The 26,321-nt window shown below is 34.9% G+C and overlaps 2 protein-coding genes across 3 annotated transcripts in view; one reads left to right on the forward strand and one right to left on the reverse strand.

The window, feature by feature from the left end:
• LOC110447102 (cytochrome c oxidase assembly factor 5-like) overlaps positions 1–7,742 on the reverse strand; it is an 8,999-nt gene extending 1,257 nt beyond the window's left edge. The window contains exons 1-2 of the mRNA XM_021492554.1: positions 7,666–7,742; positions 5,817–5,997 (exon numbers count right to left, since the gene is read on the reverse strand). Coding sequence (XP_021348229.1) covers positions 5,817–5,918 — 102 coding nt within the window. The 5' untranslated portion in view covers positions 5,919–5,997; positions 7,666–7,742. The remainder of the gene's footprint in view (positions 1–5,816; positions 5,998–7,665) is intronic.
• Positions 7,743–7,803: 61 nt separating this feature from the next.
• LOC110447188 (kinesin-like protein KIF3A) lies at positions 7,804–25,688 on the forward strand. Of its 2 annotated transcripts, XM_021492720.1 has the most exons (17): positions 7,804–7,889; positions 9,641–9,742; positions 10,966–11,134; positions 12,923–13,067; positions 13,660–13,744; positions 14,051–14,156; positions 14,559–14,698; positions 15,066–15,263; positions 15,534–15,708; positions 15,839–15,940; positions 17,445–17,619; positions 18,309–18,489; positions 18,959–19,069; positions 19,605–19,730; positions 20,441–20,563; positions 21,443–21,585; positions 21,988–25,688. In XM_021492720.1, the coding sequence occupies exons 1-17, from the start codon at positions 7,884–7,886 to the stop codon at positions 22,025–22,027; spliced, it is 2,127 nt and encodes a 708-aa protein (XP_021348395.1). In that variant the 5' UTR covers positions 7,804–7,883; the 3' UTR covers positions 22,028–25,688. The 2 variants fall into 2 exon arrangements, with proteins under 2 accessions (XP_021348395.1, XP_021348396.1); XM_021492721.1 differs by lacking the exons at positions 7,804–7,889; positions 9,641–9,742; positions 10,966–11,134 and adding an exon at positions 11,221–11,236.
• The last annotated feature ends 633 nt before the right edge of the window (positions 25,689–26,321 follow it).

Raw genomic sequence — 26,321 nt, forward strand, 5'->3', positions numbered from 1 at the left:
GGTAAAGCACCTTAAGACCCTTCCATCTATGAAGAGTATTTGATTCTACCATATCTGGTTCTTGAGAAGAAGATTTTTGAAATTTCAGTCAATTCAACCCTTTTTGGCCCCACCCATCAGCCCCGGGGGATCAGTCAGAGCTGATATGTGCATACCATCAAACTGCTATCCGATACTGATAATACTAACCCAAATTGAATTACTTCCAATGGAAATTAAACAAATGTTGGTCCAAAATGTGATTTGCCTATATAAACTAAAGTAAAGTTTACCCCCTCCCCAGGGGAAAACGTGAGACCCCAGGGTCAAGAAATTCACAAATTTGGTAAAGCACCTTAAGACCCTTCCATCTAAGAAAAGTATTTGATTCTACCATATCTGGGTCTTGAGTAGATGATTTTTAAAATTTTAGTCAATTTGACCCTTTTTGGCCCCGCCCCTCAGGCCCCTGGTGACCAAACTGGCCACTGTTTTTTTTACCTTCGGCCATGGAAGGTTTCTGCAAAATTTCATTGAAATTGGTTCAGGGGTTTTGGAGAAGAAGTCGAAAATGTAAATTGTTTACGGACGCACGACGGACAACGTCGGACAAAAGGCGATCGCAATAGGTCACTTGAGACTTTGTCTCAGGTGACCTAATAAATAGAGGATCTTAATCAAATGATTTGGTTTGTTTGTGTTTTACGTCCTATTAACAGCTACGGTCATTTAAGGACGTGTCAGGTTTTGGTGGAGGAGGAAAGCCGGAGTTCCTGGAGAAAATCCACCGACCTAAGACCAGTACCTGGCGACTGCCCCACGTAGGTTTCGAACCCTGCGACCCAGTGGTGGAGGGCTAGTGGTAGCAGAATGTCAGACGCCTTAACCACTTCGCCACCGCGGCCCCATTAATAACATGACTTTAGGCAAGTATCATATCAAATACTTAAAAAAGTTTAATAAATTCAATATGATATGGACATGAATACAAGATTCTAAGTATATGTTAGGTTATTGAAAAAAACTGTAAACAAAATTAAGTGTAAACAGCTTACTTAGGTCAAAACCAAAGTACTCCAGCAATCACAGTATTATTGTTCTGGGCAGTGCAAAGTAGTTGTACCTGTAGTGGTGTAGGAATATGTTTCCATGGTTTTGACCAATCCCTGAACACCTTTAGGTTCTATTATACCTGTTTAATACCATATTTATGACATGGCTGTATGACATAATAAAATGAGTCAGTTTTGTGATAAATATGTATATCATAGAACAGTCTGGGGTAAAAATACGATGCAGGAAAGAAAAGGAAATTTCTTTCCTACACCTCGTTTGACCTATGTGACATCACCATGACGTTACAAAATCGGAAACATTAATTCTGAAAGCGTGATTGGAAAATTGATTGAGATACCTTTTTGTGGTTTCAGAGCCTATTCTGGTGATTGGTAAGAAAGCAAAATACTCTTCCATACCCAAGGGTGTAGGATAGGAAATTCCATCCTCTGGATCTTCAAATTTGTGCAAATTTATTTGTAAGCCTCTGGTTTAAATGAAAGCCCCTAAGATGGAATTACTCTATCCTGTACCCTTGAGCATGAAATATTCTTATAATCATTGGGAGCTGATGTTGTGATGTATCTTTGGATCAGGAGAGTTTGATGCTATCGTTTTATCTTTGGATAAGAGGAGTTTGATGCTATCGTTTATCTTTGGATCAGGAGAGTTTGATGCTATCGTTTATCTTTGGATCAGGAGAGTTTGATGCTATCGTTTATCTTTGGATCAGGAGAGTTTGATGCTATCGTTTATCTTTGGATCAGGAGAGTTTGATGCTATCGTTTATCTTTGGATCAGGAGAGTTTGATGCTATCGTTTATCTTTGGATCAGGAGAGTTTGATGCTATCGTTTATCTTTGGATCAGGAGAGTTTGATGCTATCGTTTATCTTTGGATCAGGAGAGTTTGATGCTATCGTTTATCTTTGGATCAGGAGAGTTTGATGCTATCGTTTATCTTTGGATCAGGAGAGTTTGATGCTATCGTTTATCTTTGGATCAGGAGAGTTTGATGCTATCGTTTATCTTTGGATCAGGAGAGTTTGATGCTATCGTTTATCTTTGGATCAGGAGAGTTTGATGCTATCGTTTATCTTTGGATCAGGAGAGTTTGATGCTATCGTTTATCTTTGGATCAGGAGAGTTTGATGCTATCGTTTATCTTTGGATCAGGAGAGTTTGATGCTATCGTTTATCTTTGGATCAGGAGAGTTTGATGCTATCGTTTTTCTTTGGATCAGGAGAGTTTGATGCTATCGTTTATCTTTGGATCAGGAGAGTTTGATGTTATCGTTTATCTTTGGATCAGGAGAGTTTGATGCTATCGTTTATCTTTGGATCAGGAGAGTTTGATGCTATCGTTTATCTTTGGATCAGGAGAGTTTGATGCTATCGTTTATCTTTGGATCAGGAGAGTTTGATGCTATCGTTTTATCTTTGGATCAGGAGAGTTTGATGCTATCATTTTATCTTTGGATCAGGAGAGTTTGATGCTATCGTTTTATCTTTGGATCAGGAGAGTTTGATGCTATCGTTTTATCTTTGGATCAGGAGAGTTTGATGCTATCGTTTTATCTTTGGATCAGGAGAGTTTGATGCTATCGTTTTATCTTTGGATCAGGAGAGTTTGATGCTATCGTTTTATCTTTGGATCAGGAGAGTTTGATGCTATCGTTTTATCTTTGGATCAGGAGAGTTTGATGCTATCGTTTTATCTTTGGATCAGGAGAGTTTGATGCTATCGTTTTATCTTTGGATCAGGAGAGTTTGATGCTATCGTTTTATCTTTGGATCAGGAGAGTTTGATGCTATCGTTTTATCTTTGGATCAGGAGAGTTTGATGCTATCGTTTTATCTTTGGATCAGGAGAGTTTGATGCTATCGTTTTATCTTTGGATCAGGAGAGTTTGATGCTATCGTTTTATCTTTGGATCAGGAGAGTTTGATGCTATCGTTTTATCTTTGGATCAGGAGAGTTTGATGCTATCGTTTTATCTTTGGATCAGGAGAGTTTGATGCTATCGTTTTATCTTTGGATCAGGAGAGTTTGATGCTATCGTTTTATCTTTGGATCAGGAGAGTTTGATGCTATCGTTTTATCTTTGGATCAGGAGAGTTTGATGCTATCGTTTTATCTTTGGATCAGGAGAGTTTGATGCTATCGTTTTATCTTTGGATCAGGAGAGTTTGATGCTATCGTTTTATCTTTGGATCAGGAGAGTTTGATGCTATCGTTTTATCTTTGGATCAGGAGAGTTTGATGCTATCGTTTTATCTTTGGATCAGGAGAGTTTGATGCTATCGTTTTATCTTTGGATCAGGAGAGTTTGATGCTATCGTTTTATCTTTGGATCAGGAGAGTTTGATGCTATCGTTTTATCTTTGGATCAGGAGAGTTTGATGCTATCGTTTTATCTTTGGATCAGGAGAGTTTGATGCTATCGTTTTATCTTTGGATCAGGAGAGTTTGATGCTATCGTTTTATCTTTGGATCAGGAGAGTTTGATGCTATCGTTTTATCTTTGGATCAGGAGAGTTTGATGCTATCGTTTTATCTTTGGATCAGGAGAGTTTGATGCTATCGTTTTATCTTTGGATCAGGAGAGTTTGATGCTATCGTTTTATCTTTGGATCAGGAGAGTTTGATGCTATCGTTTTATCTTTGGATCAGGAGAGTTTGATGCTATCGTTTTATCTTTGGATCAGGAGAGTTTGATGCTATCGTTTTATCTTTGGATCAGGAGAGTTTGATGCTATCGTTTTATCTTTGGATCAGGAGAGTTTGATGCTATCATTTTATCTTTGGATCAGGAGAGTTTGATGCTATTGTTTATCTTTGGATCTGGAGATTTTATGCTATCGTTTATCTTTGGATCAGGAGAGTTTGATGCTATCATTTTATCTTTGGATCAGGAGAGTTTGATGCTATCATTTTATATTTGGATCAGGAGAGTTTGATGCTATCATTTTATCTTTGGATCAGGAGAGTTTGATGTTATTGTTTTATCTTTGGATCAGGAGAGTTTGATGCTATCATTTTATCTTTGGATCAGGAGAGTTTGATGCTATCATTTTATCTTTGGATCAGGAGAGTTTGATGCTATCATTTTATCTTTGGATCAGGAGAGTTTGATGCTATCATTTTATCTTTGGATCAGGAGAGTTTGATGCTATCATTTTATCTTTGGATCAGGAGAGTTTGATGCTATCATTTTATCTTTGGATCAGGAGAGTTTGATGCTATCATTTTATCTTTGGATCAGGAGAGTTTGATGCTATCATTTTATCTTTGGATCAGGAGAGTTTGATGCTATCATTTTATCTTTGGATCAGGAGAGTTTGATGCTATCATTTTATCTTTGGATCAGGAGAGTTTGATGCTATCATTTTATCTTTGGATCAGGAGAGTTTGATGCTATCATTTTATCTTTGGATCAGGAGAGTTTGATGCTATCATTTTATCTTTGGATCAGGAGAGTTTGATGCTATCATTTTATCTTTGGATCAGGAGAGTTTGATGCTATCATTTTATCTTTGGATCAGGAGAGTTTGATGCTATCATTTTATCTTTGGATCAGGAGAGTTTGATGCTATCATTTTATCTTTGGATCAGGAGAGTTTGATGCTATCATTTTATCTTTGGATCAGGAGAGTTTGATGCTATCATTTTATCTTTGGATCAGGAGAGTTTGATGCTATCATTTTATCTTTGGATCAGGAGAGTTTGATGCTATCATTTTATCTTTGGATCAGGAGAGTTTGATGCTATCATTTTATCTTTGGATCAGGAGAGTTTGATGCTATCATTTTATCTTTGGATCAGGAGAGTTTGATGCTATCGTTTATCTTTGGATCAGGAGAGTTTGATGCTATTGTTTATCTTTGGATGAGGAGAGTTTGATGCTATCATTTTATCTTTTGATAAGGAAAGTTTGACATTATCGTTTTATCTTTAAATAAGGAAAGTTTGATGTTATTGTTTTATCTTTAGATAAGGAAAGTTTGATGTTATTGTTTTAACTTTGGATGAGGAGAGTTTGAAGCTAACATTTATCTTTGGATAAGGAGAGTTTGATGCTATCGTTTTATCTTTGGATAAGAATTGGTTGATGCTATCGTTTATCTTTGGATCAGGAGAGTTTCATGCTATCATTTTATCTTTGGATCAGGAGAGTTTCATGCTATCGTTTATCTTTGGATCAGGAGAGTTTGATACTACCGTTTATCTTTGGATCAGGAGAGTTTGATACTATCATTTATCTTTGGATCAGGAGGGTTTGATGCTATCGTTTTATCTTTGGATAAGGAGTGGTTGATGCTATCATTAATCTTTGGATCAGGAGAGTTTGATGCTATTGTTTATCTTTGGATCAGGAGAGTTTGATGCTATTGTTTATCTTTGGATCAGGAGAGTTTGATACTACCGTTTATCTTTGGATCAGGAGAGTTTGATGCTATTGTTTTATCTTTGGATCAGGAGAGTTTGATGCTATCGTTTATCTTTGGATCAGGAGAGTTTGATGATATCGTTTATCTTTGGATCAGGAGAGTTTGATGCTATCATTTATCTTTGGATCAGGAGAGTTTGATGCTATCGTTTATCTTTGGATCAGGAGAGGTTGATGCTATCATTTTATCTTTGGATCAGGGGAGTTTGATGCTATCGTTTATATTTGGATCAGGAGAGTTTGATGCTATCGTTTTATCTTTGGATAAGTAGAGTTTGACGTTATTGTTTATCTTTGGATCAGGAGAGTTTGACGATGTTATAGTTCTTACCCTATTCACACATGGACTCATCAGTAGGCAGTCTTGTAGCTGCTGTCGCTGTGTTTCACATGACTTCTTTGGTTTTGACGCCTCGTCATCGAATGGCCACATAGCTCATGAATATCAGGGTTAAACAGATCAAGGGGCTCCTGGCAGGAAATTCTGCTGAATTAGTTTTGTGCATAAACAGCTGAAGAAAAAAAAAAAACCCATATAACATCAGCTAAAGTGTATGATGAATACAATTCTTAAGATCTTATTTAGCTTCTCCAAATTTTAACTGAATTGTCTCCAGTGTAACCTGTTTTTTACTGTCACTTCCTAATGTATGACAGATGATGGCATACTAAAAAAGAAATGGCATACTAAACAAGAGATCCCAGAGGGATCTTGGCGCCCACCTTTGTACCATCTTCATTAGTTCTTTGTCAGTGTGATCTTTTCTCTTCTTTCCTCTAATCTGTTTGATCGAGTCATGTTAACAGTAAATGCACTTTGAGGTAACTTTTGATCTAAACTTAATACCGATGTGTATGAAAGCCAACCTTCAAAGTGGGTTTGTCATTTCACATATTTACTAGTACAGTACTTAATGTGAAAGAAATAGAATCGATCATTGCAATATGAGAAAGATCTGTTTAGTTCTTCTTTTAATCCATTTTGCTTTTATGATCAGTCTCAAAATATAACATACACAACTAGGGATCAAGGGGAATCTACATATAAAATTTGAGAAAGATCCCTCTAGTACTTCTTGAGAAATAGCGATAACAAACTTTCAATATCAAAATCAAAGATGGCTGCCTGTCGGCCATGTTGTTTATCCGATCAGTCTCAAAAAAATGCCCTGCACAGCTTAGGACCAAGGGGAACCTACATATAAAATTTGAGAAAGATCCCTCTGGTACTTCTTGAGAAATAGCGGTAACAAACCCACACTATCAAAAGTCAAATGTCTGCTTTATTTGCTATGAGCTCGAGGGTACCATACGCTTCCCCATCTATGTATAATTTAATTCATTTAAGTGTAGTGAATCTTGACTAAGACAATCGTCCGTCTAAAGTTCAGAGGGTCATGGGTTTTAATTTCCTGTTACAGTGGTGCCTGTGACAAACTCTTCTTTCAAGTACTGGGTGAATGCTTGACAAGGGGTCCGATGCCCTAGCCTGCGATGTAAATAGTGATGTCTTTGCGGCGAAGACTTAGAATAAGGTAGGGAGGACTGTAGCAGAAATGGATTGGATGGATTGCCTGCGAACAGGTAGCTAAATTGGCAGGGCTTCTCTTTAGAGTTTGAGGACGCAGGTTCGAATCCTGGCCATGTTACATAAGCTTGAATATAGTGCTCATCCACTGACTTAGCTAATCTGTCTATTTGACTCATCTTAAATTGGCTGATGTCACGTTTACCTATCTCTAAGAAAGACTCACAACGTCCCTTTGTCGAGTCAAAGATTTTAATTCTGGTGTGAATTTTGAAACTGACCTTGGTCTGTATACGTACAGGACACATGACACAAGCTATTCGATATTATAAGCATCGTTTGCCCAGTCCCTGTCCTACCAAACAGACATTTACAGGTAAGGTTCAATCTACGCACTGAATGTGATAAACATGTATATGTAAATGATATGCATTGGCAGGAAAGAATCTCTGTACTTCAACTTGTTGCCTAACCGCAAACCTAGACGACTCCAACTCAACTTATTATGAATAGAGGTCATATGTCTATAGCATTTTAATTTTAAGTTACGTCAGTTGGGGTCGAAATAAGAGTATACAGTAACCTATGCACAGCGTGACAACTGCAGATACAGCTAACTAGTTAAATAGATTGATTGTGGCGTTGTATTTACCTTCTTAGAACCTGGGCGCTGCCATTTTTTATTTTCGGAAGGATTGGAATCTTTCGAAGTCAAATATAAAAGTCCGAGAGAAGCCGAATCCCCAAAATAATTTTGACCAATGAGATAATTGTATTTCAGAAAGTCCGTATTTCTCAAATATTTTGGAATGACAGCCGACAAGACATCGCACAAGATCATAGGTAGTGTTTCATAAAGAAATCGGCAAAATGCCTGTAAGTATATACGATTTTTGGTTTGGTTAATATCATTGGTTCCATCAACACATTTCATAATAAATCACATGACCAATTGTAGATGGGATGCTACTGAAAATTCTGGATGCATCTTAAATTAGAAATCTCATTACCATTAAAATACAGTACACTAAAATTTTGCTATGGCGTACAAAAACTCCTATGGCGTATCTATGGCGTATTTTAGTGTGACTGTACAGTACTGCTGGCATTAGACGTTCTTGATCATGACCATGCAATATATTTGACAGTTATAATGCCAGAACCACTTTTTCTGACACATTTAAATGAAATATGTGTTAATAAGGTACAGTATAACCTAATAACCAGAACTTTTGAGCATTTTTTTCTGTTAAATCAGCTATACTGCAGTACAGTATATAGTTTACAGAATCGGAGTGCAATGTCAGTAAAAAAAGTAAAATCATATAAGACAATAAGGTTTTACATTATTTTTTTATTAAAAAGATTTGCATATGATGTTTACAATGATAATTGAAATAATGAATAAATTCCTATAAAGCATAATGCATTTATTTTATCAAACTTAAGAAAAAAAGTGATATTAGTATATCTTTTAATATATTAAAACTAATAAAGTAGAGGAACTTTGGAACCACTCCAGCACATTTCATCTATAAATAGTGATTACATGTAGTAGCTGTGTTTCATGTTAGTTGTAAGCATAAACACAATTTTGAATAATGAAGTTAAATTTAGACATTACTTAAAACAAAAAATGTTAAGATAGCAAAAAAATGGTAATTAAGTTTCCTCTTTGGTCTAGATTTGTAACACGATCTATACATGTATGTTTTAAAACAATGAAATGTGAACTTTGTTGGAGTAAACGGAACCTAACCTAGATTAATTGTTAATTACTTATTATTTTTTTCTGTAAATAAAGAAGTAAAGTATGTTCTAAACTATCTCAAGAAAATTTATTTGAACACATTAGAAATTAACAATTTTAATAATTTACCTTGTTTGTTTTTGCAAATCTGGTGAAATCAAGCCATTTTAATCCACGCATACCAGTTGTTTGAGCATAAAATTTGCAAAACTGAGTGTTAGCTGATCGTAAATGTTTTCCAGTACTTACATTAAAAGCATTAAATAATGAGAAAAATAAAATGTCTTGATTTGATCATTATTTTGGAGGCACAGTATAGTCTAGTGATAGGACGCCGGGCTCGTGACAAAAGGGTTGTGGGGTCGAGGCATGGCACTGTGTTGTATTTTTGAGCAAAATATTTTACCCCGCTTGTCATTCATGCCCCCATGTCTTACTAGATATCTCCATGGCTCCGGCCTGCGAACCCCCTTCCTGCCGACGAATTATGCACCTATAGCTTATATCTTCCCCTATTTCAAGACAATTATGATACTAAATTTTTATTCCTGCATTAATTCCTGTCCTAACAATGGCTTGCACTAGTGCATTGGGTTTACCATTATTTTACAGCACATTTTTACAATTGGAAATCATGGGAGAGAGATAATCCGCCATTACAAGCCTCATGCTTAACTTCAAAAACCTCGCCTTTGAGATTTTTCTGTCTATATATATATCACACAGGAATAGTAAATTCTATTAATCTGATTTGTGTAACAACTTTTGAGTCACAGATACACGAATGGTCTATTAACTTACTATATCAGGGTTTAAGGCTGATTGCACCGTGCTTTAGATCTGTTCACAAAGTTATACCCCTTGTTTTCTGTGGTAGGAGAAGAAAAGTGCTGCAGAGACAAACAATGTGCAGGTGTGTGTCCGCTGTAGGCCGCTGAATTCAACAGAAGAAAAGCAAGGATGTGTAATGTGTGTCAAGGTAATTGTATACATATTTCAGTGATGGACACTGTTATTACTTGGTAAAGATCTGAGAGGTATAGCCTTCTTTGTTTAATTTCAAGGACTGAATATGTAATTTTGTTGTTTACATGACCTGAAGAAGGGAATTAGAAGTTCACCTCGTACAAAAACGGTCATTTCCAGGAAACATTCTCCAGCCAGAGTTATATGACATAAGAATTTAGAGACGATGAAATGTTTTAAAATGATAAGTTGGTACAATATCTTCATACTTAATCTCCACATTGAAAAACCCAATGGATGGAGATCTTCCACATTGGTATCTCTGGAAGTTTTAAACCGTGGGTTGCAGTGTACAGTAGCGTACGGTGGCCATGGGTGATATTTTTGTACAATGAATAACCCATGTAATATTACATGTATCAAAGTTTTTAAAAAAAATCAGCACTACAATTGGCTTATACATGATAAAGTGGACATTTAAAAAGAACAAATCTGTGTCGACACAACAAAAGCTAGCTTTTCATGTAGTCTATTTTTGTACTCAGCACATGTGTAAATATTGTGAAAAATCCAGTTGAACGACCTATGCTAAAACGTGAGCATTTCTGTTACCGAGTAGGTGATATTCATTTTCAGACAGGTTTTAAGAAAAAAAGTACTACTTGCGTGGGTAAAATTTTGGGTTAAAAATCATGTTTTTTGGCATTTTTTAACCATGGTTTTCACAAGTCCCAAATCTGAGGGAAATCTTTTAAAAAACATGTTTTCAAAATGTAGTTTATAAATATATATATATATGTAGGTGTGTTGTGCAGGATAAATGGGCTATCCGTGTTTATCTGAGACATGCCCTTTATTTTTAGGATCAAGCCATTTCTACTGTACTCTGCTACCTTGCATTGGTCTTCATTTTTAAAGTAATCTGAATGTTATCCACCATACAATAGTATATAGTAGGAGTATAGCTTGAACAAACTTGTTATCAAGAATGTTGTAGTCAAGGTCAAGTTCAATGTCTACTACATTGTATTTTTATATCAATCTAGCGACATCTATATTCTCATGAAGAAAGCACAAATATTTTCATGTGAATTTAGAACTATACCGATACAATAGATTTCATAGTTATAGAACGAAGTTTCTTGTAGTACATGATACAGTAGGTGCTGTTGACAAGATGCAGGGTTTATGTATAGGTTTATGATGCCTTGTAAATAATGACTGTGTCATGTTTAGGTTGATGAGGTGAGGGGAAGTGTGACGGTAAAAAACCCATCTGCCTCACAAGGAGAGCCCCCAAAGACCTTCACCTTCGACACGGTGTTCGCCCCCAACTGTAAACAAGTGGACGTGTACAACAAGACAGCCAGGCCCATCGTGGACTGTGTACTGGAGGGCTACAATGGTAAACTGTTCTTTTGGGAATCAAAAATACTGTAAAATACTTATTTTGAATGACATATACATTTAACAGCCAAGACACATTGTGTACTGGAGGGCTACAATGGTAAACTAGCTACTGTCTTGTGATTCGAAATTGCTGTAAAACACTTGGTTTTAGTTAGACATACATTTTACAGCCAAGACACATCATGGAGTGTTTACTCGAAGGCTAAAATGGTAAACTGTTCTCTTTTAATCAAAATTACTGTAAAACACTTCTTTTTAATGAGATAAACATTTTACAGACAGACCCATTGTGGACTGTGGACTGGAAGGCTACAATGGTAAACTGTTCTCTTGTGAATCAAAAATACTGTAAAATACTTATTTTTAATGATTATGAGACATACATTTTACAGTCAAGACACATCATGGACTGTGTACTCGAAGGCTAAGCTAGTACTGTAAATCAAAATTATTGTAAAACACTTACTTTTAGTGGGATTTACATTTTACAGTCAGACCCATGGTGGACTGTGGACTTGCATTGAAGGCTACAATAGTACTGTAAATCAAAATTACTGTAAAAAAATTAGTGAGATATATACCGGTTTACATTTAACGTCAATTATTTCAGATGACTTAAATGATTTTATAATATTATTACATGGAACAACAGAAAAGAAACCTAGTTTGGAAACTTATCAGCGAATAGTATACAGTTATAGAATGGGTATGAGGGAAATAGCACATTTATGGTCCCCCGAGGTGAAAAACTATTTCCCGAGGGTGACCATAAATTTGCTATTTCCCGAATTACCCATTCTATAACTGTTTTATTATAACGAAACAAATTATTCACCCAGTAAAGGCACTTTAACAAATGAATTTATTTATTCATTTCCTTTTACAATTTCAAAGACTGAGAGAGAAAAAAATACAATTGGAAGTACTGTATGCATTGTCGTTGATGATGTCTTCAGTTTTAGCATTCAAGAAGCGTTTTTTATAGACTGTATCTCATATATAGTCACCTTTGTTTTCCTACCATATCTAGATCTAGTCCCATCCATTTTTTTTAAAAAAGCTTGCGCTACCCTACTCGTCGACGCTTCCGGCATTCCGTTTTGTCAAATAAGTTTGAAGTGAATTCGCTGCAGTCTTTATAACAGCTTTTGTATTTAAGCTACATTTAGCGGCCAAAATCTGCTGTAACTCATCTTTACAACAACAAAACGGCCTTCATCGGTAGCTATTTTCACTGTTGTCATTTGGTTCTGAAAATGTGACGTCGCGAGCGTCACGGATAAGGCCCCACCTACCAATGTTTTCATTGGTTGAAATCTTTTAAGCTCCGCCTACAAATATTCATGAGGGGGTAGTCCTCTTTCTGGCAGGAAGTAGTCCTTTTTTGCAGGGAGTAATCCTAATTTGGGGAGGGAGCAGCTCTTAGATGGAGAGATTGAAGTGATTTAAGGGAAATAGCAGATTTTATCGTATTGTTTTTATATAGGGAAACCTCAGTAGAGGTATAATAATCATTACTTTACAAATGGTAACAGTGATTAAAACCCCTCCACTCTGATAATATACTATAGGTATCTTCTCACTCCCACCCATATATAAATTCATATCTGGATTAGCCCTTTAGTACAAACTATTTGGTCTATAATCTTTTCCAGTATACTTCACTACAAACAGTAGGGAAAGACAAGACTGAATTGGTGACTAATTGGAAGACTGAAGATATATTTTGATGTGAAATCAATATCTTTATTTTTTTTATAAATAATTGTTATTTCGCTTTCAGGCACAATTTTTGCATACGGACAAACAGGAACTGGGAAAACCTTTACCATGGAGGGTGTGCGGACTGTACCGGAGCTCCGAGGAATCATACCTAATTCCTTTGCCCACATATTTGGTCATATAGCCAAAGCAGAAGGTGACACAAGGTAATTATGGATTAAATTCAAAGAAAAAGGAGAAAGTTTACACTGTTAATTGATATCGTTTTCAGCATTTCTAAAAATTTTCTTCTTTCTACACAACCAATAAAAGTTTCTATGAGATTCGATGACTAGTACGGTATGGACACTCACCTTCATCAGAAAATGATCAGTGAAGCGTATGCACACAAAGGAGTAAAATGTATACAATTTGTCCACAAAATCGATGTTGATTCAGCTATGCTGTAAGGTTATGTACAATAGTTGTTATATATGTACCGAAATGACTCGATTCAGCTACGCTTCACTGGTCATTTGTCTGATGAAGGTGACAGTGAACATACCGTACTAGTCATGGAAACATCACATAGAAACTCTTATTGGTTGTGTAAAAAGAACTTTTCATAATCGTTTTCAGCAAGTTTTATAAGGATACTAATACTTACCTTACTTCATAATCTTGCTCAGTCTTAGGTTCTGTTGTATTGCCTGCCAATGAAGGTATGGTATGTTGGTGTGTTGAGTGTTAAGTACTTTTAAAGACGTATTGTTGTGAAAAGCCAGTACGGAAATATTACATTGATTTGCTATTTTACAGATTTTTGGTGAGAGTATCATACTTGGAAATCTACAATGAAGAAGTACGAGATTTGCTTGGAAAGGACCAGCATCAAAAACTAGAGGTAGGGATATGGTGTCATGGTTTCAGAAAATAATGTGTAATAGCAACATCAAATTTGAACTTTTGTTTAGGTCAGTAACTGGTTTTGTTAACCTGAGAAAAATATATATTAACCCAGGACACAGTCATATTAGACACAGGAAAACATTAAAGTTAATTATTGATTTATAAAATTGTTTGGTTTACATTGGCTAAATTAATTAGTCTTGTTTATTATTGATAGTGCACCAACTTAGCATGAATTATGTTTTTATGATAAAAGCAGGTCTACTTTCCTCCTGCTGAATAGCCTTTGGTTTTTGTGTAGGTGAAAGAGAGGCCAGATGTGGGAGTGTACGTCAAAGATCTGTCCAACTTCGTGGTAAACAATGCCGACGACATGGACAGAATCATGACCATTGGAAACAAAAACAGTAAGTTTGTGACCGTGGCTGAATATTGACACTGGTTTCTGTCAGTAGACTATCAGGCTACTGATCGAGGTGTTGTAGGCTTTGATCACCCTTGAAGCTAACGCTGTGTTCAATCATGATATTTGACCTTTCTACTTATTAGATCTTAGTGTGTATATATATATACACCAATATCAACAGGTTTGTAAACAGCCTCTGCAAACTCTAACTGGTCATGTGCTGGGAATCATGAAATGTTCGAAAATGTATTCAATAATGATATTTGACTTTTTCTGCATATTAGTTCTTGACATGAAACAAAAAATATAAACTGCAATATCTACAAGAAAACCATAAAATGTTAAAATATATAATAAGCCTTGGCTAAAAATATAATGAGACTTGCCTTTATAACCATTCCAGGGGTAGTTGGGGCCACCAACATGAACCTACACAGTTCCCGGTCGCATGCCATCTTCACCGTGACCATCGAATGTAGTGAGAAAGGACCGGACGGCAAACAGCATGTGCGTGCTGGCAAACTTCATCTTGTGGATTTGGCTGTAAGTCATTTTCTCATTCCAGGATACTATGAATAAGGATTTAAAGCAGAAATTAAGATAATTAAAAAAAAAAAAAAAAATGTCATTATTAAAATATCTTTGTCAGGCAGGATTTGAAGTATAGTGAAGATATTTCGCAAGATAAACAAAAATTCGTAATATTTGGCATCAACACTGCAAATTGTTTGCAATTTTTTTCTTCATAATGATACTATGATTTATTAAACATAAATCTGATTATCTAAATTATTAATATAGCAAAATATACATTTGATTTAAAAAATAAACGAACNCCCCCCAACAACAACAACAACAAAAACAATTGATTTGTAAATGCATTTGAATTAGATTTGTAATTTGTATTCAGGGATCAGAGCGACAGGCAAAGACTGGAGCAACAGGACAGAGACTGAAGGAAGCCACTAAGATCAACTTGTCTCTGTCAACCCTCGGCAACGTCATCTCATCCTTGGTGGACGGAAAGAGTACTCACATTCCATACAGAAACTCCAAACTCACTCGTCTGTTACAAGATTCACTGGGCGGCAACTCCAAAACTGCTATGGTATGTGGTGTTATCTACACAATGTATTCACCAGCTGTAGAATAATGTTAATCTCTAATTTGAATGTCAGGAAAAATTAACTTGTGGACAGAACTACCAAAGGATAGATTTCAGTTGTAATTATTTGTTTATGAACAAAAGACTCAAAGGCAGATTGAGATTAATTAGCAAATAAAAAATATATTTCCAAAAACATTCTACCTATCTTTTTAGGCACTTTCGTTTTGTTACTTTGAAAGCAAAATCATTATTTTACTCTTTACTATCCAGGTTGCTAATATAGGGCCTGCTGATTACAACTATGATGAGTCCATCAGCACTCTGCGTTACGCGAACCGTGCCAAGAACATCAAGAACAGTGCTAAGATCAATGAGGACCCCAAGGATGCCCTGCTGAGACAGTTCCAGAAGGAGATTGAAGAGCTCCGGAAACAGCTGGCCGAGGGTTTGTATTTTCTGTCAATGCTGATAGTTTAGAAAACATTCCATAGACCTTTTGGTTTTAAGAAAGTCTAAAGAAGAAATTTACATTTATTCATATTTGCATGAACCTTTATAACTTACACTTGTTTTAGGTTCGGATTACGAGGGCAGTGGTAGTGAGGAAGAATCAACAGATGAAGAAGGGGAGCCCGGGGAAGGCAGGACAAGAAGGAAGAAGGGGAAGAAAAAGAAAGGTAGGGTATTATCATTATACTGCCACAACTTGTAAACAAACTTTTGGCATTATAATGAAGTTTGATGATATATTGAAGGAGATAAAGAAATAAATATTGGATTATGTTGGAGGTATGCAAATGAAATGAGGGGCATTAATTATATTGCAGATTTTCTGTATATATATGTGCAAGAGGAATACATACATGGAAGGAGTGCTATTTTGAAATTTGAATTCAAGACATATGTTTATATGAAATTACTTGTACTGTTATCATTCATGTTCATATAAATGTTGATCTTTAAATCTTCAGTTAATAGATTTGAAACTGTTTCAACTTTATAAAGATTAATCTAGAGAATACCTGGAGCTGTTACAGAGATTAGATAATTTGGGGAAGATTGCTTAATAAATGTTAACATATGAAACTGTAACAGGGAAGAAAGGCTATGATTTAAAAATACCCGACACTCTCTCAGATTGTGATTTGGATTTAGCCGTGGTTGAATTTGCTGGAGTGAATGACTTAAAAATTTCATTTATTACCTGAAGCTGTGTGGAGTAATGAGACATTTTTTATTTTTTTTTACAAAAATGAAAAGAAAACAACAACATATAAGTTGTAGGTAAAAATTGAATTACAAGACAGAACTGACATTAGACCTGTTTCTTGTATCATAGTACTGTGTACACTGTAGCCAGAAATGTTCAGTGCAGTTTATCTTTTGACTTCCATAAAAAAGGTAAATTTATCATGACAGTGAGCAGCATACCCAATATAGCAAGTACTTTCAAGGACAAAATTAATACTGGACGAATATAGATTTTACCAGTGAAGGACAGGGGAGTGCGGCGTTCAGGGGCGTTTCCGGCCTCATCAGGGATTAAGAATTACTTGTTTTATTCGTCATCTTGAATAAATAAAGTACGCAAATATGAAATTTAAAAGTCATCCGACAACTGGTTTAGGAGATATGGCATTACAAAGAGAGACATAAAGCCACATTTTCATAATAAATTGCGTGAATACTGTCTGTTGTGCGCTATTTCGTTGAAAATTGGCCATTTTGAAGGAAATTAACTAAACACTCTTAAATATTTGAAAGCCTCTGCATGCAACAAACAAATAAATATTTGACATGCTTAAACATTGTCACACATAGAAAGGAATTTTTGATTGTCACATGCAGAGGCTTTCATTTCTGCAGACTAACTGTTCCAAAACACCATATTTTGGCTATTTCTGCATAGCAACACATTTGTTGCTATGGTAGGGCATCTACGCATTGCGCATTGGAAAAATCTGCATCAAGAATGATAGCCCCAATTTACCAATAGATGTTTATAACAGAAATTTGTAAGTAAATTCAAGTTGAAAGTTTTACTTCATATGAGGCCAAAAATGACCCATATCGCCCCAAGTCCTTCCACCAGGCAAAAGTTTGCAGGTATACGGTATTAGTCAGTGGTCACTTTGATCAACTGTGGGGATGTTCCATTATAACAAAATTGATGCCTTTTAGGTGGTGGAGCAGGAGGTGGTCAAAAGAAAATTTCCAAGGAAAAGATGGCCGAAATCCAGGCGAAGATTGAGGAAGATAGGAAGATGTTGGAGGAGAAGAAGGATATGGCAGAGGAGGACAGGAACAAGGTGAAAGAGGACCTTGAAGTGAAGGAAGCCGAACTCAAGAAGTTCCAGTAAGTAGCTCAGACTTTGGCTGTATGTGTCATAGGTTTACAGCATTCATTCTGTGAAGTTGCTGTATGTAGCTTAGATTTCCATCCATTGATAATATTCAAGCATCATAAAGAGTATAAGAGGTAAAAGGTTCAATTCTTGTCTTTTGTCTGATCTGTATACACAAGATGAAGTAGGAGTATGCCCTTATTAATATCTTTCAAGGTAGTAAACATTATCAATACTATCAACATGTTTTGGTTTTGATGATTAATAGCGAAAACAGTCTTTACGATGTATTGCAATGAAGCCTGTCTAATCCAACCTCTGCATCCCATCATCCTGACGAATCTAACAAAATGTTGTATTCCAATATCTTACCTGATAACACGTGTATTCCCACCAACTTTCCCTGTGTCCCGCAGGATGTCAGTGTATTGCATTGCACTTTGTCGCTCTTTGGAATAGAATGTCCTTAATTCATTGCTTTATTGCCATAATGTGGCAACCCCTCAAAAACCCTAATTTAATGTCAGTAGGAATCAATTAAAGGGTTACCAACAAAATATTAAAGATATTAAGGTTTTGAGTTAAGTAAGAATCCTCACTGCGACAAATCTATTCCCTGTTTGGGAATAAAGTAAGTCAAGATTCAAAGTGGGGCTAGAGGAGGTTTTGTTCAGATTTTGAATAACTAATTGTAAAATAGGGATGAACAAGACCAGCTGACCCAGAAGTTGGCGGCCATTGAGAAGAAGATCATTGTTGGTGGGGAGAATCTGCTAGAGAAGGCTGAGGAGCAGGAGAGGATGTTAGAGGAGAGTGCCATGGAACTAGAGGAGCGTAAGGTCAAAGAGGAGGAGCTGAGGAGAGCACTGCTGGAGAAGGAGGTAGGCAGATACTAGTTTGTAGAAAATTTGATACTATAAACCACCTGTGTTTCTTAATAGATTTATTTTTGCCTTTATCAGCTGTTTATTAGATAGCATGCAAACAAGATAATACTATCTTGTATCATGTTCCAAGCAGAGTTCCCGATTGTTTGTTTACGAAATAGGGTCAAATCTAGTGATTTGATGTTGCTATCTGGCAAACCTTTACAAAAAATGTTTGTGGCTGCATTAATATTTGCAGGTCTGGCAGGCTTTATCCTTTTAATATTACATTTTAAAATACATGTACAATAACTTGTTTGTCCACATATAACATCATTGTTCAAAAGATGTCATATGATTTTATTGTTTAATTTTATATAATCTCTTTGTTCAAATCATATAATCTCTTTGTGCAGTTAATTAATGTTTTACAGTCTTATTTTTCAATATATAATTATAACTGCATTGTTCATTTTGTTTTCAGCAAGAAAGACTTGATATTGAAGAGAAATATTCCTGTTTGCAAGAAGAAATCACAGGCAAAACCAAGAAGTTGAAGAAAGTTTGGACAATGCTTATGCAAGCAAAATCTGAGGTAATTTTTTGTACCTTTTGTATCCTAGTAATTATAAATTACTTTGAATTATTTCAGTTAGATTTAAATTTGTGTGCACATTATGATGGTCCAATCACATGACCTCCCTTGACTGTATTTGAAACTATACGGTAGATATCAGTAAAATAAAAAATCAACAATTATTTTTTTCACAAACAGAGTGAAATATCTTGATTTAATATTGTTTAATTATATATTTTGAGTCACCCATGGTGAACTACCAATCAGTTATAGATCACAAACATACAAAACAAAAAAATATTAATTTTTGTTAATGTAGCTTTCTGATAATAATATATTGATGCAAAGGAAACAAAGGAAATCTCATGAATCTGCATCATTTCATTCTCCAAGATCTGTTTTCCTAGTTTGCTCTTAAGGAATATAGATCTCCATTTTGAGGTGAATATTATAATAAATTATTATATTATAAATGTTTGGTTGTGAAAAATGTTCTGTGGCTTATACTAAAAACATTCACCATACTAAAATGTTCTTTATTTATATGTTACAGATAGCCGATTTACAACAGGAGCATCAACGGGAGATGGAAGGTTTACTGGAAAATGTTCGCCAACTCAGCCGAGAACTTAAATTACAGATGACGCTGATTGACACCTTTATACCTGCCGAGTACCAGGTAGATGTCACCCTAATTCAAATTATCTCCCCTGTCGGACAAGTTTTTCCACGTTGCCAGTTTGGAAAAGTCTTTTTTAACTACTTTTTAGCATAACCTTTAAAGAATCTTATCCCTTGGGTTGAACATTTTTTCATCTTTCAAGTGGGGAAGGATTAGATCGGTTTTCTAACTAAAATTTTCTTTCATTTTAAATTAAATGAATAGCTTGTCCTTTTGTTGTCATACAAAACTATACAATAACAATGACATCAGCGCTGTTACTGATGATAGGTCACCTTTAAATCTTCCCTGTTGAAACAGGGATTCTGTTCTTGAGAATCTACATCATGCAGCATCCTCAAGAGAAAACATATAGGTTTGACTTCAAATAGCAAGGGCATTTTAAAATTGCCTCTTTTTACACTTTGTCATGACCTCACATACAATTTTAATGTAAAATATACATACTGCCAATGATTATTTTGGCAAGAAACTTTTTCTGTCAATTGTCAACACAAATTTGTTTTAGTTATTTTGGCTTTAGAAGAAGCTAATTAACATGGTCAGGTACTAAAGATGTTTTATGCACTGCATGCCAACAGAAGATCACTGCATATATCAGTGTATTAAATTTGTACAAGGATATCTGGTATAGCTTGTCTTGATAGCAGTAAACCTCTTGGAAGATTCATGTTGGCCAAGCTTATGATAATCCTTGTGTGTTAAAGGAAATGATAGAGGACCATGTCCACTGGAATGATGACATTGGGGAGTGGCAGCTCAAGTGTGTGGCCTACACAGGGAACAACATGAGGAAACAGACGCCCCAACCGGACAAGGAGAAGGATCGGGTAGGGACTAGCTAGGGGCAATTACATAATGTACATCTGGAAATAAGCCCTCTAGTTTGACATTCATATTTTCCACTTGGTAATGAAGGCAAAATCATCATGATGACAAAATTTGATAAAAACTGTGAAATCAGATATTTTTGAAGAGCACAAATTTCATGGTTTTCCGACAAAACACCATTTTGTGGGTACATGCATTTGTGGATTACGAGTACCAACTCTAATGGAGAATTGCTTTATGTCAAACTTGTATTTACTTTGTGGAACTATATGAATTCGTGGATGAACTGATTACCTACAAAAACAAGTGAGGAAATGAGGAAATTAACACTTGGCAAACATCAGTTTATACTGGTGAAGGGCAAAATATTTTTCCCTGTGTATAAATTGTGTTTCTTTTTCCAACATCTAATTGAGGAATTCCAGTGTTAGGAGCCCTGCTTGTTCACCATCCATTCTTCTTCTTTGCTCTTCAACCTTTCATCCATTTGAACGACAGATATTTCATGTCAAATGGCAAATGTTTCTTATTGATATAGTATTCATTATTGGTGTAGCATGTGATTACCTGGAGCATAAAATTGTTCATGTTATATAAACGTGGCATTCTATAGATATGGATTCATGTCACTATTTGTGACGTAAGTTTATAAATAATATTTATTTCTATTGGGACATTCTTAGAAGTGGTATATTATAATTCTAGGGACCTAGGCAGTGTGTCAAATATATGAATTTCTTGAATTGTGACATTTTAAAAAGAATGTTAAAAAAAAAAGAGTTACTTTACTATTCAATGAAAAATATCCTCCATTACAACAACGATTGTCAAAAAAGTAGAAATTCTATGGTATATTAACCATGTTTGGTGTCTTACAGTTCCAGGAGCCAGACCTATCCAATGTTTATCTCGCTTACACTGCTGAGGGGGCAGAGCAAGCCCTACGATCTAAATCATCCAAGATGTCTCGACCCAAATCTGAACGACCCAAAACTGGCAATCGACCCAAGAGCTCAAAGAAGTATGCTTAATATTTACTGGAATGCTATCATGCTTCCCCACATTTGAGTATTATTTCTGCATATTAAGTATAAGTAAATATACCAAACTTGAAGTAAGACTTAAGTGTTGGTGCATCTATGATTTTTCATATGGTGACCTCTGACATAGGTGATGCAATGCAATTTGACCTTTGACATGCTAAAATAAAAATACAACGTAATCTCTGTGACAAGGAATTTACATACAACTTGAAGTTTCATTTTTTCCCCAATTATGATTTCTTTGTAGTTTGAGAATCTTGTTAAAGCCATTTTTGCCAAAAAAATGCTGATTTGTTTAAAGTTCATGTTTCTGAATAAGACTGTTTTGTGTATTCTCAAAATAAAGATTCATAAAGATTTTTTATTTTATTTTTGTACAGGAAGAAGCCGGACCCAAGTATAGATTCTGTGTTACAGTGACTATATACAGCAGCTGTTGTGCTGTTTATAATTAAACTATTTATGTTTGTGCAACATTTCTCGACCCTTCTGAAATGGGTGGTGAGCTGAACTGTATTTCTATCTACTTGGAAAAAAAATATGGATGATTAGGGTAGATATTATTATCATATCATCAAAACTAGTGTTGTGATCTTCTGGAGATTGTGATTCTTACATTTTTCAACAATTTTCATTGACAAGTACAGATGTATTAGTAATGCAAATTGATTCGTGTAGAATTATAGAATTGGATGCTGTAGCAATGAATTTCAGGTACTGGGTAATACCTTCTTCTTTTGGAGCCTGTGGTCCATATATCGTAAATGGAAAAAAATCTCATGCCTCAATGTGTAACGTTTACAAAAAAATCTATTACCAGTATGCATGATTCTTTTACAGGAAAAATATGTTGTTTCTCTCTAGGCAGGATAAAAAAGATCTTATACTAACTATGAAATGAGGGCTCCAGACTTAACTCATTCACCCCTGAAGACACATTTGAACTCTTCCAATTCAAAGGTTGGAATAGTTCATTATGAAATTTCAGGGGTGAATGAGTTAAAATCTTAAAGTTAAATCTTTTCAGTCCTTTTTGGCTACATTTCAGCATTTTTATTGCGATAATGATTTTTTTCCAGATATTTACATAAAACATGATGGCTTTTGATGTCAATGTTGTTTCTGAATGACTTTAAATCTCAACATAAAGAAATTTTGGTTAATGTGAAATTTTATTATTTATGACAAAATTTCCAATGGCATTTTTTTAACGTTCCTTATGATTTAAAATAACAATGGACATGTACTGAGTACTATTTCCTTTGTCAATTTTGAACCTAATTGTCAATCATTTTACTTGTGATGTAGCATTAGTGTCATGAATTTCTGTACTTTATATATAATGTCTGATTTTGTACAAATATACATTATTAATGTTAGCATGTGAGTTGGAAGAGAGATTTTATTCAGATAGGGGTATTTCCCTGGTTTGTTGGGAGATGCTAAGATTTATGTCATCTTTGACAAACAAGTGTTTCTGTGATTGAGCAAAGTCCCACCTAATTCTGATGAATTATCCGATCTATTACCCTCAAGACAAGGTGGGTATTTGTTGGAGTAATATTACACTTGGATATTGCAATATCCATTTCCATAAGTTGAAATGTGAGGACGGTAGATCATTAAATAACAACCTAAATGCTGAAAAGGGGTAAACATTTTGTGTAAAAGTTCTATGAATAGTAACAATTGTTAATGAAATGTTAAGACCATTAGTCATATCAATCAAGAGAAGAGAGAGTAATGTTTTAAGCTTAACCCTTTCACCACTGTAGACCATAATGGACTAGTACTCATCCAGATCAATGTACGGTAGAGTCTACTAAAGTTACCTAGGGGTGAAAGGGTCAAGTACAGCATCTTTTCTAATCCTCCATTTTATAAAACATTTCAAACAAAAAAGTTGTTTAAATATTGTCCTCAGGTCTAGTAAAGGGGGATTTCACTGTGTGAATGATTGCTTTTTTTGCGTTGAGTAAAATAGTGCAAAAATATCTACACACAAATACATGCACATATTTATTTATAGACTATGGAAATATAGAACATATAATTTTAAGATCCATTTCCACACTGCGATCAGTTGTACGAGTCACAACGCGAACATTTCAACATGCGAAGATTTTCAGTTTCGCAGTATTTCACAACCATTGCTGGTTATAATACATGTATTACAAAATCCCGTTCGTGATCAGTTTCCCCCACCAATTGAGGCGTCTTAACTTTTTAACAGTTAAAATATAAGACCTTTACTTATATGTACTTAAGTTCTCCAGTGGGATGAATTAAAAGTGAATTAAAAGTGAAAACAATTTTTTCAATCAAATATCATTTAAAATAGATTCACTTGACAAAATATTCTGAAATCTTGACCATGGTTGTGTATGAATTTGCATGAGTTTGAATGTGTGTAAAGGTTGAATTGACCTCAGTTGTTGATTATATTTATTGCTAATTATTTGTTATCACTGTGTCCACATTGTAAATACTGTGTACCGGGAAATTTTCGCTGCAGTTAAATTTTCGCTTTTTTCGCCTGATGTAATGAGGATTAATTTATCATTACAGCCAACATCAGTAAACAACGTGATATGTATAGTAATTAAATGTGAAGGGCAAAATTAACACTGGGCACACAATATGGATTATTCTGGCAAAGGGCTAAAGTTTGACTGGGGAAAAATTCTCCAGTGTACAGTAACTGTAAAGGATTCAGAGTTAGAGATAGAACAGAGTAATACCAGTAACCTCTTGCAGTTCTTTTCCATGTTTTCATTGTTTTCCATTCATGATGTGACGTATTGTATATACAGTTTCGCGTGTATGTGTGAACCAAAATGTGGATAATATTTATGCATCAAGATTGTTGCCTTTCTGTTCAAAACTTATCTTGAATGAAACTTTCATTATTTATTTTCAAGTGTGGAAATTTGCAAATAATTTTCTTTATTAATTATTTTTTCAAAATTTATACTTACTACGAAATGTGTGTCATCTTTGGATACCCAGAGATAATCTCTTATGTACTCTTAATTCACTTCATGAATGGAGCATGTGTCTTCAGGGGTGAATTGGTAAAAATGGTCAAACGGTAAACAGCAAGAAGTGACACATAATCCAAGCTTATAAAAATCATCAACATTTTTGTTAGTGAAGATGCCTTAGTTTCTTTTCAAAACGATAAAACCAATGGTAAGATTATATAATTATTTTCCCTGGATAGAACTTTCAAAAAAAAAACCAACACAGAATTTTTAGGTTGGCACAAAAGCAGAAACATTATTTTTGTTTTGTGTAAGCTTGATGCAGAACCTGTCGACAACATTTTGATTTTTCTTGATTTGTTGTTAGAGTAAATGTTGATGTTTTGCATTATATACACAGCTGAATCTCCTGTTAACAGCAAGTGATATAGTTTTCAGTGTATTTTGATGGATGGAATCATGTTCGACTTAAGTAATCCTTTTAATTCTGAGTTTTAGAAAGTTCTAGCGCCCTCATTGGTACTTGTACTTGTTGAGTAATCTCTTAGATTGCAGCTATAAAGACCAGTTAAATAGCAAGAGCTACTCTTGATTGCAGCTCCAGAAATGATAGTCAATTCTATATGAACATTAGAGTTTTGTCACTTCAGACGAAAATACTTTGATTCAGGAATTGTACCTATCTTGTAGATCTAGAAACTTTGTTGTTGAAGACAACTTTGTGTGGATGAAATCAAAGGGCGAGAAGAACACGGTTCAAACATGAACACATTTTTCTTGCATTTTATTTGCATCAATACGAAAAACTCATGCTTGTCATGAAAGGTTTTATGCAGTCATAAATCGGTACCCCTGCCAATTGGTTCTTTCAAAAAGAAAACATCAGCATATTTTACGGACATCTTCTTTAGGTGAGATTTACAGTAACACGAAAATTCATCTGGTTTGTACTCGCATGTAAAATGTGTGTGGAAAACTTTAAGGTTAAAAGGCAGAAAAAAGGATTTGCTTCTATAGTTTACACAATTCTGTAGTTCTTTCTGCTCAAACTGTTGTCTAGAGTATCAAGAAAATAAATATTAGATGTAAAATAGGCAAACTAAGGGAGATTTTGTGACATTTTGACGTCATATTTGGTAGGTGTTTTCAGGTATTGCGAAATATGAATCAGTATGGTAATTAAAAATGGAGAATAAGGTAATGACTATAGTGCAGTTACCATAAACCTTTCACCCTGTAAACTATAATGGACTCATCATGATCAATGCAAGGCAGAGTCTACTAAAGACACATAGGGGTGTAAAGGTTAAACTCAGTCTTACATTTGTTTTAGAGTTTTTGTCTGTAGTGTATTATTTCCCTTTCAATTTATTTATTTTGTTGCCAAATTCAACGATTCCATCCATTATACAAATTTTATATATATTTTTTTTTACATTTTATTTCTCTGTGTAGATGTCACTGTCATTAATTATATGTTGTTACTGAATATACTGCTTGTCATTATCAAACCAATGATATTTGTTATGTTCTTAATCTTGAAAGACTGAAATGTGTGGTTTCATTTCTAATAAAATTAATCAATCACGATATATATATTTTTGTTCTGCATGTTTTTACGCGGATTGCTTCACATTGGAGAAATATGAAAGATCTTCAATTTAAACAACTACAGTGTATATAAATCATACTGCGATCATTTTATGTGAGGGTGTTGTTTTTGGGAACAT

This window comes from Mizuhopecten yessoensis, unplaced genomic scaffold (genome assembly GCF_002113885.1).
Source record: "Mizuhopecten yessoensis strain PY_sf001 unplaced genomic scaffold, ASM211388v2 scaffold3229, whole genome shotgun sequence".
NCBI classification, from domain to species: Eukaryota; Metazoa; Mollusca; class Bivalvia; order Pectinida; family Pectinidae; genus Mizuhopecten; species Mizuhopecten yessoensis.

What these genes read in the sequence shown, in the direction of transcription:
- LOC110447188 (XM_021492720.1), top strand. An exon ending in CCGGAAACAGCTGGCCGAGG is followed by an intron (nt 15,709 to 15,838) that starts GTTTGTATTTTC and finishes CACTTGTTTTAG; the next exon opens with GTTCGGATTACGAGGGCAGT. An exon ending in GCCGAACTCAAGAAGTTCCA is followed by an intron (nt 17,620 to 18,308) that starts GTAAGTAGCTCA and finishes ATTGTAAAATAG; the next exon opens with GGATGAACAAGACCAGCTGA.